The sequence below is a fragment of the Fringilla coelebs genome (genome assembly GCF_963513975.1).
Source record: "Fringilla coelebs genome assembly, chromosome: 3".
NCBI classification, from domain to species: Eukaryota; Metazoa; Chordata; class Aves; order Passeriformes; family Fringillidae; genus Fringilla; species Fringilla coelebs.
In genome coordinates this window covers 5,484,169-5,499,880 of record NC_140030.1, presented here as the reverse complement: position 1 = coordinate 5,499,880, position 15,712 = coordinate 5,484,169, and the positions used below count along the sequence as shown (strand labels likewise).

Below are 15,712 nucleotides of genomic sequence, written 5' to 3'. Positions count from 1 at the left end.
TCCTGTGTATTCATTGCATAAAGTTTTTCCTGTAAAGATCCCACATGACATACCTGCAAACCTTATTGCACCTTAAGATGTTTTAGGGCTGCAGAAAAATTTCCTTGCTGAAATCTTAGCAGGAAAAGAGCCTTTTAATACTGTTTAGAGTTTAAAATAGGTCAAGTCCATTCAATCAGGACTTTTTCTGAGGTTATTATTTTATGTCTTAAATCTCATGCAGCTACATACACAATCTGTACATAGGTACACAATCTGTATTGGAAGGGTATTTATCCATGTCTTTTTCCTTTTTCCTTGAGAAAGGAAGAATAACTTAGCTATTTTCCCAGTGAGGTGAACTAATTCCCAGCAGCCACAGAATGGCCCCTAGACACGTACAGGTGATTTACACACAAATAGGGATACTGAAGAGATTATATTCCAATATTTATGCACTCTAATATTTGTTCTTCTAAATAAATGAAACATTTCTCTCTCACTACTAACAAGGCTGAATCTGTCACAAATTATCTTCAGATATTGCCAACTTTAAGCTAAAAGGACTGACAACACAAACAGCCAGGAAGAAGATGCTTTATCCAAGGGGTGGAGCTGGGCTATTTTCCTCACTGGACCTTTTGGGAAAACCCAATTTGGTCTGACTTGGTGCCTCAGTTTTTGCTTGCTGAGATGGGCTTTGGCCTGTATCATATTTGGGTCTGGGCATTGCTTCAGGAAATGACAGGTGCTCTGGATATTCTCCTGCAGGCTCTCCAAGGGAAGAGTTGTGAATATCCATCCCCTGGGTACACACACACCCAGTCCCAGCATCTGTGGAGAATACAGAATGTCTGTCCTGTTAAATCAGGAAATCAAGGTCTGGATCTTTCAGCCCTACATCGCAGTGGAAACTTTGTACATAGGAGGTCCTACATTTTGGTCTGATGTATTTCCCAGCAGAAGCAGCTGCCACATCAATAGCTGTCTGTCATTCCCATTTTTTCCTGATTGCCTTGTTTCTGACACAGGCTTTCCAGGTGATGGGGAGCAGCCACCTCCAGCATCTCCTTTCAAATGCCTTTGTGTGTCCATCCAGCTGCTGCATAGGGCAATCAAAACACACTCAACTTGAACTGTTCCTCTTTAGGAAATTCCCTTATGTCTCCTTATTTGCTTTATTCCAGTCCTGGTGGCTATTAGTGCAAAGGAGTGAGGGTGCTTGACAAATATTGTGGCACACCTGAATCTACTAAATAACTTTACGTATTTGTCATTTAAATAGCTGTTGGATTTTTTAAAATCCATCTAAATAGGGTGTTGGGATAGCTTTCCATCTAAATAGGGTGTTGCTAATATATCACAAACTATATGTAAATAAATGTGAACAGTTATAGCAGAGTTTTGAGATTCTGGAAGGATAAAAGAAAGAAATAAAGGAATTGCTTGAGCAGTATCTTACCTAAAGAATGAGAAAGAATGTGCATTTAATAATCTTCTTACAGAATGCCCTCCAGCATTATTAGGAGTGGCATTCAACTGACCAGACACACTCTGTGCATTTCAGTGCCTGATCTAACCTGCAGTGTTTTCCCTTTAAATCATGGACTCATGGGATCATTAAGGTTGGAAAAGTCCTCTAAGACTGTGAAATCCTACCATTAACCCAGCACTTCCAGGTTCACCACTAGACAAGCACCACCAACTGTACTCCCTCAGCACCATATATAAAAGTGTTTTCTATTTATTTTCCAGAAGAAATAGAAACTTCTAAGAGCAATTTTTTTTTTATGTTAAAGGAAGTTACCTAAAATAAATAGGTAATAAATAGGCCAGGTGAATGGCAGTGCCCTTTTTGGTCATGTTTGTTGGCTGACACAGGTTAAATCAGGTTCAGAATGTCTCCTAGAAGATGCTGATATTATTTAAGACTCTGAGCTCAGCTCACTGAAGTCTGAGCTACAAGGGTTCCTCAGTCAATGTGGATTTATAGCGGGTGACTTGGGTGCACATTAATCTTCAATTTTCTTCCTTGGTGTGTGCTCTTGGAGACACAGCTGTGGAGACCAGGGAGGTGGAATAAGGTGCATCTTGCTTCCACACTGGGACAGAAATATTTCTTAGATGTCCTGAACTTTGAGCTAAGTTTTTTAGAGAACGTTGACATTTATCCCATTTCTGCAGTGTTGTGGAAGAACCATTTTTTTCATTAAACATTAACCTTAATTCTTCAAGTCAGCAGAACCCTATCTCTCCTCAAGTTGAAAGCTCATCCAAGAAAATGCAATTTGTCCATGCAGTCCTTAAATAGTCTCCTTCACCTTAAAGACAGAAGTAACATTCAGTGGATTTTCCGACTCCTTGGATAGCAACAATAAGATCAGGAATGGGTCAGGCTGGAAGGGACCAGAGTGGCTCATCTGGTCCCTCCTTTGGGCTCAGCAGGGTCATCCCAGAGCACAGGGCACAGGACTGTGTCCAGACAGTTCTGGAATATTCCCAGTGAGGGAGACTCCACAGCCTCTCTGGACAATCCACTCCAGGTCTCAGTCACTGCACAGGAAAGAAGTTCTGCCTCCTGTTCAGGTGGAACTTTCTGTGCAACAGTTTCTGCCCATTGCCCCTTTGTCTTGACTGGATCCATATCACCTCCACCAGCCTTTTAGCTGATTTCTTGTAAATGTGGGTTGATATTGCAGTGTCTCTTTCTAAAATAAATGTGTTTTATTTTTCCACTTGAAATCTCACAGACTTTGTTCTCTAAGACCTTAGTTGATTACTAGACCGTATTTTTAATCTTTCCAGTACACAAAGAACATCAGTAGAAGGTAACAGTGGAAGGAATGAGGTTTTTTCTTTCTTCTAAATAGAATAGGTCAAATAATTGCATCCAGTTAGGCTATGTTCAGCTAAAGCATGACTTCTTGAAGAGGAGCACGTTTCACTTAAAAACTTTACTTTTTAGTTCTGCTTTTATTGCATGAGTGTTGCAAAACAGGGGTTAAATGCTGAAACAGAAACTTTTGGTGGAGTTGTATCCCAAAGCTGCAAGGAAGCTGTTTGCTCGAGATAACAGGGTTCTGCTCCCTTCTGCAAGGGCCAGTGGGGCTGTCTGAACTGCTCTTGTGATAAAAAGGAACCTCAGCTAAGATGGATGCTTTGCATAACACCTAGGAGCTCTACCTATTATTTTATGAAAGCAATAAGAAATACTAACCATTAGATGTCTGTGTTTCAGTCTCAGATGGTGTGAGTGGTGAATGATGTATTTTTATTGACTTTTCTTATGTTAATGTGCTTCTCTTGCTCCCCAGCAGTCCCCTGTGCTTACTTGTAACAGGGCACTTGATGTGGCTGTGCCTGCCCATGTGAAATCCCTCACAGAGTCTGGTTCTAAAGGCAAGCAGGTCTTAAGCTTCTGAAAAAGCACAAGGAGATGACTTCATGCATGGCAGGGATTCATCTCAGTTGTCTTTCCTTACAGAGGACTGTCTGCCTCTAGGTTTCAAAATGCATTCCACAGCTGTGAGCACACCTGGATTTGTTTTCACTCTTTGCATCACGTCAGAAGAGCACTAGGAAAGGACACTTGTAAAGGAAGGTGGAGATAATTGTGTTGAATCTTGGATATTAGGAAGAAATTCTTCCTTCTGAGGGTGGGGAGGCCCTGGCACAGGTTGCCCAGACAGGTTGTGGCTGCCACATCCCTGAAAGTGTCCAAGGCCAGGTTGGACAGGGCATGGAGTAACCTGGGGCAGTGGAAGGTGTCCCTGTCCATGGCAGGGGCTGGAAATGGATGCTATTTTAGGTCCCTCCCAATCCACACCATTCTGTGATTCTATGACTCCATAAGTCTTTGGTTCCTCAGTGACCTTTCATGACACATTCCTTACTTAAATCAGCAGGCAGTAACACAGGTCAATCTGAGCAATCCCAGAAAACTTCCTGCTAAGAGTGGCTCTTCCATCATTTGTACAACCATCAGCCTGATGCTGAGCTGGGATGTTCTCAGTGGTACAGCATCAGGGTGTGGTTTAATGGTAGCATGAAATAGTTGATCCACACAAAAATCTGTCAAGCCAGAGAGAGACAGTAAATATAAAATTTCTGTGCCTCAGTGAGTGCTGTAAACTCTGCGCCACAGCACAAGTTAAACCCCAACATAAACCGTGCCTTTTGTCCATGTGTTCACACTGACCCACAAATTCTAATCATTTTGACCTTGGCAACAGTTGTAAATGTGGGTAGAACAATTAGTACATAGCAAATTCCTATAAGAAACTCCCATATTGTTTGTTTTTCCTGTGTACAACTAACATCTCCTCCAGCTGGCTGAGGAGGTTAGACAAGTGGGGACTTCTTTGTTTGCAGCTTGAATGCTGGCCTGATGGAAGACATGATTTGTCACCTTCATAATTAATTTACATGACTGTTTTTTAATTGTCAGGAAGTAGGTGCTAAATCACTTAATATCCCAAAGTAGTCCTGTGCTATTGAACTGACAAGATGAATTTATTATTTCCTCACAATGGGCCAAGGACAAATTCAATGAACAACTCAACTTACTGTCTAAAATACAACACCCCTTCCGGGACAAGCCAACACAGGAGGTACTACAATGAATTGGGAGCAAAGAAATATGAGTATGAAAGGAAAAATTACCTCAGTGGAAAAATCCACTCTCTGAAATGCTCATACCAAGCTGTGAGAAGTACAAATTTTTGTGCTATAGCTCTTTAGATGCTACATTCTCCTTAGGTACCTCTCATTTACCACTAAAACATGCACAGAGTGTTAAATAATTCATATAAAGCTGGATAAAAAATCTTTACAACTGATCTGTCTATAACTGCAATGACTCTTAGGGCAAGGCTACTGGAATAACCTAAGATCCAAAGATTTAAGCTTGGTTTATGACACATTATGGTTAATATTATGTCAAAATGGCCCGGATTGGTTTTCTGTTTCCAAAGTTCCCATCCTTATGTTCATTGATTACAGAAAAGATGGCCAAAGGCTCATCTAGGAGGCTGGGCAAAAAGCAAGACCAGAGACAGATTGAGCCAAAATGGTGCTCCTGGGTCATGGGCAGGTGGTGGGAGAGGCTTCAAGGAGGTTAAAACCTCCTCAGTGCTCATTATTAAATACTAGGCTTGGGTGATTGTTGATATTTCTGGCTATTTTTACCTGCCCAGACAAATTTCCACGTCTTTGAGTGGCTTTTTTCTTATCACAAGGTTTGTCTCCCTGCCTCCACATTCTACAACTCCTTTTCCATTCATCTTTTCCCTCCAGGTTCTTTACACATTTCTTTTCCTTTGCCATTTTTCTCCTTTCCCAATTTTAAGCTGATTTCCACATGAAGACTGAGCCACAGCTATCTGTGGAAGAAGCATGATCACTGCTTCCAACACCTAATTTATTGTGACTGACATTTTTTGCCTCTTCAAACACCCAGCATTTGTCTCTTCAGGAGCATGGAATTTTTAGGTCATTGGGGACTTTTCCTGCAATTGTTGGAAATGCCTTCAAGAAATATTTTGCTCTCTGTGAAATTTTTATGTCCTTCTTCATTCAGGTGGAAGGCTGCTGCTGACCTTTCCAGTTTTAATGCTTAAAGATTGGTTTCACTAAATTTCTTTACGAATTTTATATATATATATATATATATATATATATACAGACACATATGTGTATATATGTATTGGTTTTGTGCAGAAAGTAAAGAATAAAATGCAAGATGTTGAGAAACATCTCCTGCCATAGGAAATGGCACCTGCACAGGAGCCACTCCTAGAAAAAAACCATCAAGAGTCTCTTTTAGGAGACATTTTCTGGTATGTTGTTGGGTGAGCATGGGAAATCACCTCCATCATCTGACTGGAGCTGCACAGCCACATTTACAGAAGAGGTGAATTCATTCCTGGTTTGAATTTACTGAACTTCTGTAATTTCTGTGCTTCAGAAGCAGTAGTGCTCAGAAAATGTCCCTGACTCTTCAGTGTGTCAGGTCTGCCAAAAATCACAAGGGCTACAGTTCCATTTTTGCCAAAATAAGCTTCTTATGACCCTTCAGCAATCACTTTGTGGGAAACTTATCATATGTGCCTGCACAAAGAATGCTGTAAGACAGTAAATAAAAATGACACATTTAATATAAGATAACACTTCCTTTGTTATCTCTACTGTAGTTTTCTGGAATTTTTTTTACATTGGGAAAAGACTTTTTAAAGAAGGTAGGTGCATGGTTTTGAATGTCCTAAAAAAACCCTGGTGGTTTAAAGTCAGTACTTGAAATAAAATATCTTCTGGTTCATTCAATGAAATAAATAAAAGCCATAATTTGATTTTAGTGTGGCATCCAGGGCTTTTCTCTTTTACTTTCAGCACTTCATGGAGCAGTGGGAAAAGAGAAGAAAGCAGAGGAATGTTAATGATGCAAAACATCAAATGAAAAATATAATTTGATTTCAATTGTCATTTCTGTGGAGAAAAACTCAAGAATCTGATGATAATGATTTTAAAGAGTAATTTCCAGTTACATGTGCTGAGCCTTGGGTTCTCCATCAGTGACCAAATGAATATTTAACATGGCCCTTTTCCATGCCAGCTTGCTACCTCAACTTTTCCAAAAATTTGCCTTTTTTCCAGCATTGTTATTGATGCTGGTGCCAGAGTATCTGTCAGTCCTGGGGAGCAGTGTGAGGCTGTCATTTCACAGACCCCAGGGCAGAGGGCTGAGCCCAGTGACCAGCCCACGAACCCCATACATCCTCGGTGGGTCAGGAGGGAGTGTCACGTCCTCACTTCTATCTCCCACTGCCCCCTGTCCCCCTTGCCTTGTGGTTAAACTGAGATATAATTGTGCTGGAGGTGTGGCTATCAAATGTGACGTTATAATTTACAGGACCTGGTGCTTTGTGGGCTCTTCCTCAGCGCTCACTAATTAATCTTCCTTGCCCTGGCTGTGTGGGTTTATCTCTGCCTTGCAGTCGGTGAGGCTGAAGCTCGCAGGTCAAATGTCTTGCTTGGGGGTTGAAAGTCTTGCTCACCACCTAGAGTGGAGACAGGAGCTGTCGAGAAAGTTCTTAATCAGAGAGTTCATCTCCTGTTTTTCACAGTTTAGCCCAGGCCTTTACATTTAGAGGAATCCCATTTTTGGCAGCTTGGCCTGGAGCGATGGGAGCAGCCCAGGGGTGGGGAACATCCTCTCCTGTCCCTGCTCTGATGGACCTTTTCTGCTTGGCTTGCTCAAACATCTTGCCATGAATTTATTTTATGGGAATAAATTGGATATTCTGACAATACAAATTTCTGGTATCATGGGAAGGTTTCCAACTCTTGCTTTCTATTTTGTATGAGGTTTTGAGGGAGTAGCCTCAAGTTGTGCCAGGGAAGGTTTAGATAGGGTATTAGGGAAAATTTCTTCATAGGTAGGGCTATCAAACATTGGAATGGACTGTCCTGGGAAGTGATGAAGTCACCAACCCAGGAGGTGTTTAAAAGGCATGTGGAAGTGCACTTGAGGTCATGGTTTAATTGTGAAGGTCTTTTCCGACCTTAATGATTCTGTAATTTCATATTAATCTGTTGGTGACATTTGTCAAGAACAAGAGTGAGACTAGTTTTGTGGAAGAATTGTTCTAACGTAGCAATAGATGGAGAAAAACAGGGGAGATACTGGCCCATGACACTCAGCAAGACATTGGGATACTGAGAGTGATGACAGAATCATTAAGGTCAGAAAAGACCTTCACAATTAAACCATGACCTCAAGTGCACTTCCACATGCCTTTTAAACACCTCCTGGGTTGGGGACTTCATCACTTCCCAGGACAGTCCATTCCAATGTTTGATAGCCCTGCCTATGAAGAAATTTTCCCTAATACCCTATCTAAACTTTCCCTGGTACAACTTGAGGCTACTCCCTCAAAACCTCATACAAAATAGAAAGCAAGAGTTGGAAACCTTCCCATGATACCAGAAATTTGTATTGTCAGAATATCCAATTTATTCCCATAAAATAAATTCATGGCAAGATGTTTGAGCAAGCCAAGCAGAAAAGGTCCATCAGAGCAGGGACAGGAGAGGATGTTCCCCACCCTAGATTTGGCCATGGAACTGCTGCCGTTGGTGCATTTTAAATATCAAAAATATTCTTTCTTCAGAAACTGTCAGACTGTTAAACTACTTCATAACCTTTGTTCAAAACTGTGTTTAAGGCCCTTGTCATGTGAACCAACAGCTGAAGAGCTCTTACACCCCTCTCCACAGATAAGGCCCAGACTTGTTCTGTAGTAGTTGCTCTTATCATCTCTCAGCACCTGTGCTTCTTGTGAGCAGAATAGAAATTGTAAGAAATTCCTGGTGTTATTTGCTTCTTGCCTGGACTAACACCTAAAAGGTAGCACAATTCAGCACAAACCAAAAAGCACGTCCCAGTGTCAAAAATGAAGCCACTGTCAAGATATGAGTATGAAAAATAACTTTGTGACAATACAGGCAAGTAAGAGAGAGAAAAATCATTTGACATGCTGGATCTCAGCAAATGTCATATTGCTTTTACCCCATCTGAGTGTGATGAACCCATATTCAGCCGCACCTCAGCTTTCACAGGGACATGAACAACAAAGTGAAGTATCCCAAGCACTCCGTGATGTCAGCTCTGAGAAACAGGAACACCCAGGTAGCATTTCCAGCATTTCATCTCACCCCCTGTTTGTTCTGTCCCACATCAGTAGGGAAGCAGAACCTTTTGAAATCTCCTACAAAAGCACAAAGGTTGTGCCTTGGTACCCTGCAGTAACCCAGAAGGGTGCCTGGTTCTCCAGGGTGGCACTTCAAATTATAGGAGATCCTTTCCAGCTCCTGCTGCTGCCATGCTCAAACATCATAGCTGGATTTCCAGAGCATGCAATTTGGCTCTCTGGGGAGGGAGTTCTGTCAGAAATCTCTGATAAGAAACTAATTCCTTGTTAAATTGGCCCAGATAAAGGGGGAGGAAAGAGGAAAATCTTGGAAAATAACCCAGAAAACACCTGAACGTTTTGCCAAAATTATGCATCCCTCCATAAGAGAATTGGGGTTTTACAGGTTAGTGTTTTCTGAGGAAAACACAGGTTTTTTTAGGAAATTTTCACCAGCTTTAGTTTGAATTACATTCTCTAAAAATCATAGAATCAAGGTTTGTGTTGGAAGGGAGCTAAAAGATCATTTTGTTGCACCCCCTGCCCTGGGCAGGAACACCTTCCACTATCCCAGGGTGCTCCAAGCCCCATCCAACCTGGCCTTGGACACTGCCAGGGGTGGGGCAGCCACAGCTTCTCTGGGAAACCTCTGCCAGGGCCTCCCCACCTTCAAAGCAGAGAATTTTTTCCTAATATCCAATCTAACCCTGCCCTCTCTCAGTTTGAAGCCATTCTCCCTTGTCCTACTGCTCCATGCCATTGTAAAAAGTCTCTCTCCAGCTTCTTTGGAGCCTTGCACAGTGGCAGTGGTCATGAGAGTGAAACTGAGCTTCAGAAAGGTACAAAATCAAGGCTACCAGAATTAATTTATGTCCTGGAAACCATAAATTTCCCCAATTCAACACTCTCAATTGTTTTAATATGATGGTAATTTGACCAACAAAACAGGATGAAATAATAGAGGGGAGGAAACCAATGCCAAACTGTTTCTATATGTTTTAATTATTTATTGAGGCAATATTAGCTAAGAAACTTTGTGCAAGCAAGTGTTAAAATCAGGCCAGACTAAACCCAGAACTTTAATATCTAATGAAAGGAGAAATCCTTTATACAGGTAGAAAAATAAATTTTTAAAAAAAAAGCAATGCAGGTTCATGTCTGGGTATGGCTCACCCTCTTGTGTCTTTATCTAGAATTGCAGTCTTGTGGAGAAAATGATTTTTACTGTCCTGAAATAAGAATGGGAAGTGGTAAGGGAGCTCTGCCCTGCTTAAGGCTGGTTTATGAAATTCAAGGGCTATGGAAAACCAGAATCCTTTCAGGAACGGCTGGAGGTCTGGTGGGACACCCAGTGTGGTGCAAGGTCAGTGGGAAATAGCCACAGCAATAAAGTTATCATTTATCATCAAAGTTATCATTTATCACCAAAGTTATCATTTATCACCTGCAGGCAGATGCAGCAGAATTTTTGTGATTAGGTCAGAGGAAAAGTTGCAGATACAATGTGTGCCTTTTATTTTGCCTGTACGAAAAATTGCCTCCCTTTTTGCTTTGTACTTCTTTTCCTTTCTCCTCCACACTCACTTGAAATATAAAAGAACCTCAAAATATCCATAAGGAATTTTCCAAATTAAAAAACCCCCAGCCCTTTATATATAAATAACTAGTTAAAAGCTCTGTTTGTGAACTGGTGGTAGATCATATGTTTATTTAGCAGGAGGACATTCCATTAACAATGAAAAAAGTTAACATAAGAAAATTTAGTGGCATCTAACACAAAAAAACCCTGAAGTGTTTTAAAAGTGTGTTTCCTATTAAAAAGAAATAAATCAGTGGCAGATCCACTGCAAGGAAAGACACAAAGTAACGCATTAGTAGCTTAAAACATAAGATTTCTACAAAACCTAAAATAACATCAGAGGTTATTTTGAGCTACTAGTCTAATTTAAGACTGACGTAATGGTCAGATTTCAGATAAAATTATTACCAATAGGTCAATCTGAGCAGATGCACTGAGAGTGAATACACTTTACAGCGGGTTCTACTCTTTCCTTATAATCTCTCAGCAGCTGTAATGACACCCAGCAGGAATTTAGATGATTTGAGTGGTGCATTTGCAGCTGGCAGGACACTTCTGCTTCACCAGTGAGTGGCTACAGCCAAACAACATTTTCAGATTTTTGCAGTTTCCAAGGAGGTCTTGATACTTGCAAGGGTTGGCTGAAATAGAACAGAGAGAAGCAAACACATGAAATATTATGTAGAAAGTGAGCTCTAGTTTGATGATTCTGCATTTTCCAGAAATTCCAATTGTTCATGTCTCTATAAACTTTGTGCTTTTGCTCTGCTATTAAAATGGCTTGAATGTTATAGAATATTTTTTTTTAAGGAGAATGTAGTGACTTACTGCAAAGTCCTTTGTCACAGTGGCCAGGACAGTCAGCACATTTTGGTCCACTTCTGTAAGGCATAGCTATTTGCATTGGGTTATTTCCTCTGAAATTTAAAAGAATTACAAGACAAAACAAGATCAACATGAAGCTCTGAGCCATTAACAGGAGTTTTTTATTTACTGCAGTAAAAGGCATCCAGAAGATTTTGGATAAAAAATATTTTCATAGGCAGTCATGTTTTAGTTTCAATTATTTACAGAATACCAAAAACCTTGATTTTAAATAGGAGGGATGATAAGGTTTAGAGAAACAAAATGAATTGATCGATTGTATATGTATAGCATTATCTGTTAAAAAAATGCATGTGCTTCCTAGCTCTGCTTCTCTAATAGATTTCAACTGATTGAGGTAATCATAAAATCACAGAATCACAAAGTCCTTGGGTTGGAGAGGACCTTAGAGATCACTTAGCTCCAACACCCTGCCATGGGCAGGGACACCTCCCACCAGACCAGGTTGCTCCAAACCTCAGTAAAACCCTTCTGAAATGCAGTTCTTTACCTCTGGGAATATTCATTTGCTGTTGACCTTTGTGGTCAAAATTACAGCATGATTTGTGCCTGATGCCTGAATCTGACAGAGATAAACCCTTGTTCATCTGCTAAAATTTCCCTAATATCTCTTTCAATGTGAAATAAAACAAATATTGATATTCAGCATGCTGCTAAACCCATGATTCACATTGCTATTTTCAAAAGTATAAATGGTTAAAGTGGATTGCAATTATTTTTTCCTATAGCCAAGGATGTTTTGGAAACATATCCATAATCCCCACGACTGAGTAAGAAGGCAGTACATACGCAGGGCAGTATTGGCAAACATAGAAGTACTTGTAGGGGCCTGTGGGACAGTAGGAAACTCCACATCCCACCTTGTGACTGTTGTACCAGATTAGCTGTAGATTGAAAAAACAAGTACATTATTTCAGAGTGAATTCTTGTAAAAAAAACCCCAAAACCTCACAAAGTAACAGAACCAGAAGATAATTTTTTTTCTTTCATTTTTTTTCTAGTCAGCTTTTAAATTTAAAGTTTAGCTGTCATAAAGAATACATAGAAAAATGAGTTTCCTTCAATTTCCAAATGTTTTTCAACACAGCTTCTGGCAGGACACTAAAGTTGAAATTCAAATATTTTCATCATAGGTATTTTGCTTTGACACTTCTTAATCATGCATTTCAATTCCACTATAGAAAATATTTACTTCTAAATCAAAGGTTTTTCTACAGACTAATATTTTCTTTCTGGGCAGCTCTTCCAAAACACTGGTTCCATTGACTATTAATTAGATGGAAAAGAAATTTAGCTTATCATTCATCTTTGGATCAGAGTATGAATTACAGATAATAGTTTGATGACATTGATAATTTTTTCCTGATTATAAATAACTTCCAGCTGGCTTAAGTGTACTCCTGTGATTCTGGTGTATCCCTGCAGTTTGTATCAAGTCTCCATACCTGAGTGTAGCTCTCAACATTGACATTTTTAGAGGTTGCTCCATATCCATACTTGAAGTTGGAGGACTGACTGTACCACACTTGAATTGCATCAGCCCATGTCCTTGGGTAGGATGACAGCAACACATTCTCACCACAGGTGACACCTGGAGTAGAAGTAAATTATTTTATTTGGAGAGAAGCAAGGTATAGGGCAGGAGGTGGAACAGAGGGGCTGTAGCTATATGCTAAAAAAATGCCTGTGATGCCATTCACTTTGCCCTGTGATTTCAAGGACTTGCAAAAATTTGTCTTTCAGAGTGTTCATCTGACAAAAATGATGTTTTTCTGTTTAATATTCACAGAATCATTAAATTATTTGGGTTGGAAGGGACCTAGAGATCATCTTGTTCCAACTCCCCTGCCATGTACAGGGACACCTTCCATCTAATAATCCTAAAAAGCTCTTCTACAACAGAATAAAGTCATCTTTATTTCTATTTCACATTCACAGGAGTCATCTGCAATCTGTCATTAACCCATCAGCTCAGGCTCCATGCTTGTCAGTACCATTAATGACTCTCCTGTCTCTTGGACTGACTTTCATCCCACACTGATTTGCCCATTTCTGAGCATTTTTGGCAGTTTTCTCACTCCACACCTGAAAGATACAAAGGAAGAAGTATCCAGGTCAGAGATAGATTAGTGCAGCCCATGAGAAGAAAAACAAAAATAAAATGTGGAATGGCTTGGGTGTTGAGCAGTGATTGCTCCCATGGCCCTCAATCAGTTGTGCTGATTTACTCTCCTGGGGCACATTTCTTCAACTCTTAAAGGTTTCAGAGCAGGTTATTCTGCACAGTTCTGTCACACCATCCTGATCTCCAGATGGTGCTGATTAAAAGGGTTTTTATCACATACTACTGCTTTCCTTCAGCTTCGTGTCTCAATGACGCTGCAGAGTGCACTGGACTAAGTGGTATAAATCTGATTTTCAGCCCAGGTGTAGCTGAGTTGTGGTGATTAATATCAGCTGGGCTTTGAACCTGGGGAATGTTTCAGGCCTTGCTACACAGGATTAACCACAAAGCACTGACCAGCTCATCTGCTCGTGGGACAGGGATAGCAAGGACTATCAGGGGTGACAGGGATGGGAGATGTTTTACAGATCTGGTTCTCCTTTGCCCTCCTGACAGTGTGAGATTCAGAAACTGCAGCTCCCCCTTTGTTTTGCATGCTCTTTCCTACATCCAGGGTTTGTTTCTCTTCTTAGATTTGGAGAATCAGAGATTAGGTTGGAATGGACCTTGGAGGGTCATCTAATCTAAACTCTGTGCAACGAGCAGGGACATCTTCAACCAGACCAGGTTTCTCACAGCCCCATCCAGCTGTGGATACATCCAAGGATGGGGCAGCCCAGCTTCTCTGGGCAACCTGTGCCAGGGCCTCCCCACCCTCATCATAAAAATCTTCTTCCTATATCTAATTTTAATCTACCTGCTTTTAACTGAAAACAATTAGCCCTTGTGCTATTGCAAGAGTCCCTGATAAAGTGGTTTTATTTTCCTTATTTTTATAGACCCCCTTTAGGCACTGTAAGGGACTCCAAGGTCCCTTTGGATCCTTCTCTTCCTCAGGCTGAACACCCCCATCTCTCCCAGCCTGGCTGCAGAGCTGAGGGGCTCCAGCCCTTGGAGCATCTTGCTGGCTCATGCTGGGTTTCTCATCCATGAACAGCTCCAAGTCCTTCTCATCAGGCTGCTCTTAATCCTTTCATCCCACAAGGGACAAGCAGGCTGGCTGCAATTCATAGCTCACCATCTTCAGCATGTTCCTGGCTGTGGGAATCACAGATCTCCGTATTTCATTGTGGAGCTCAAGGATCTGTTTTTCATTTTGAGACTTAAAATGCGGAAAGGAGAAAGACTTCACGTTTTTATATGGAAAACCCTGGAAAAAATAACAGTGAAGGTCCCAGTTAACAGAAGTATAATAAACAAGATAAATTATGATCTTGTCACTTTTGTTTGGTTCAACTGAACCTACCCCAATAATTGGTCTCAGAAATCTTGTTTAACTTAAGACATTTATGGTGGTAGAAATAACATCACAGCCACTAGTTTTAGGCTGCAGCTATATTCAGGTAAAGGAAAGTATCAATTTACAGCATGGTTCACCTCAGATTTATTGAAGAAAATGATAATTTTCTTTCCTAAAGTACTTGTTTCTTTTCATTCATTAATAAGAAGATCTTGATAAATAGCTCTCATGCAAGTACCTGCATAACAGATATCTTACAAACCCAATCCTCTCTAGGAGATTTATGAATCATATTTCTGAATCTTAAATTATTCATTTATTTATGAAAAATGTCTTTTTAAAATTAGCCCCATGAAGGGAAGAGTATTTTGATAGGCAGGATTACGGAATGATTTGGCTTGGAAGCTCAGAGCTAGTGGCTCTGGAGCCCCTGTCTTGAACAGGGAAACGTTCTACTAGACTAGGTTGCTTAATTAACAACAACAACAACAACAACAACAACAACAACAACAACAGCAACAACAACAATAATAATAATAATAATAATAATAATAATAATAATAATAATAATAATAATAATAATAATAATAATATCATCTGCACAAAATGAGACTTCATCTTCAATATGTCACATTAACATATTAACAATAATTGCATCCCATAATTCTAAATCTCTATAGATCACAAGATCAGACTACATCAGGTCAGATTTCTATACAAAGGACTCAGATATGGGTGTTTTGCACAGATGACTGATCCTACCTGTCCATCAGATTGGTGTAACAAAGCAGCCAGGAGAATAATTGCAGTTAGTAGATCCATTTCTAGAGGGGAAAAAAACCAAAAACAACGACCCAAAATCCATTAGTCTCTGTTGCATACATTTTATGTCATAATGTGATATGTGAGCAAGATACAAAACTGTTGCAAAGTAAAGCCTGCACAAAGAAGTTTATTTTAGTTGTTCCTGAATATGGATGGGCTGAAACTGTGCATGGGCACCACGGCTTCCTACAGAGAGAAGACTCCACCTTGCCTGGAAGCAGGGACTGTCAATAGCATAAAGTTGTGTGGTAATTGGAATAGATGGATCAGCCTCCTTCTGACTCCTTTATTTA

General features: G+C 40.3%; 1 protein-coding gene across 1 annotated transcript; it reads right to left on the bottom strand.

The window, feature by feature from the left end:
* Positions 1-10,745: 10,745 nt before the first annotated feature.
* LOC311151755 (cysteine-rich venom protein-like) lies at positions 10,746-15,416 on the bottom strand (the record flags this gene model as incomplete). The annotated part of the gene is made up of 7 exons (XM_084202389.1): positions 10,746-10,886; positions 11,074-11,162; positions 11,920-12,014; positions 12,576-12,721; positions 13,125-13,215; positions 14,373-14,504; positions 15,357-15,416. 7 exons carry the CDS (start codon positions 15,414-15,416, stop codon positions 10,759-10,761), a joined length of 741 nt encoding a protein of 246 aa, XP_084058515.1. The 3' UTR covers positions 10,746-10,758.
* Between the last annotated feature and the right edge of the window lie 296 nt (positions 15,417-15,712).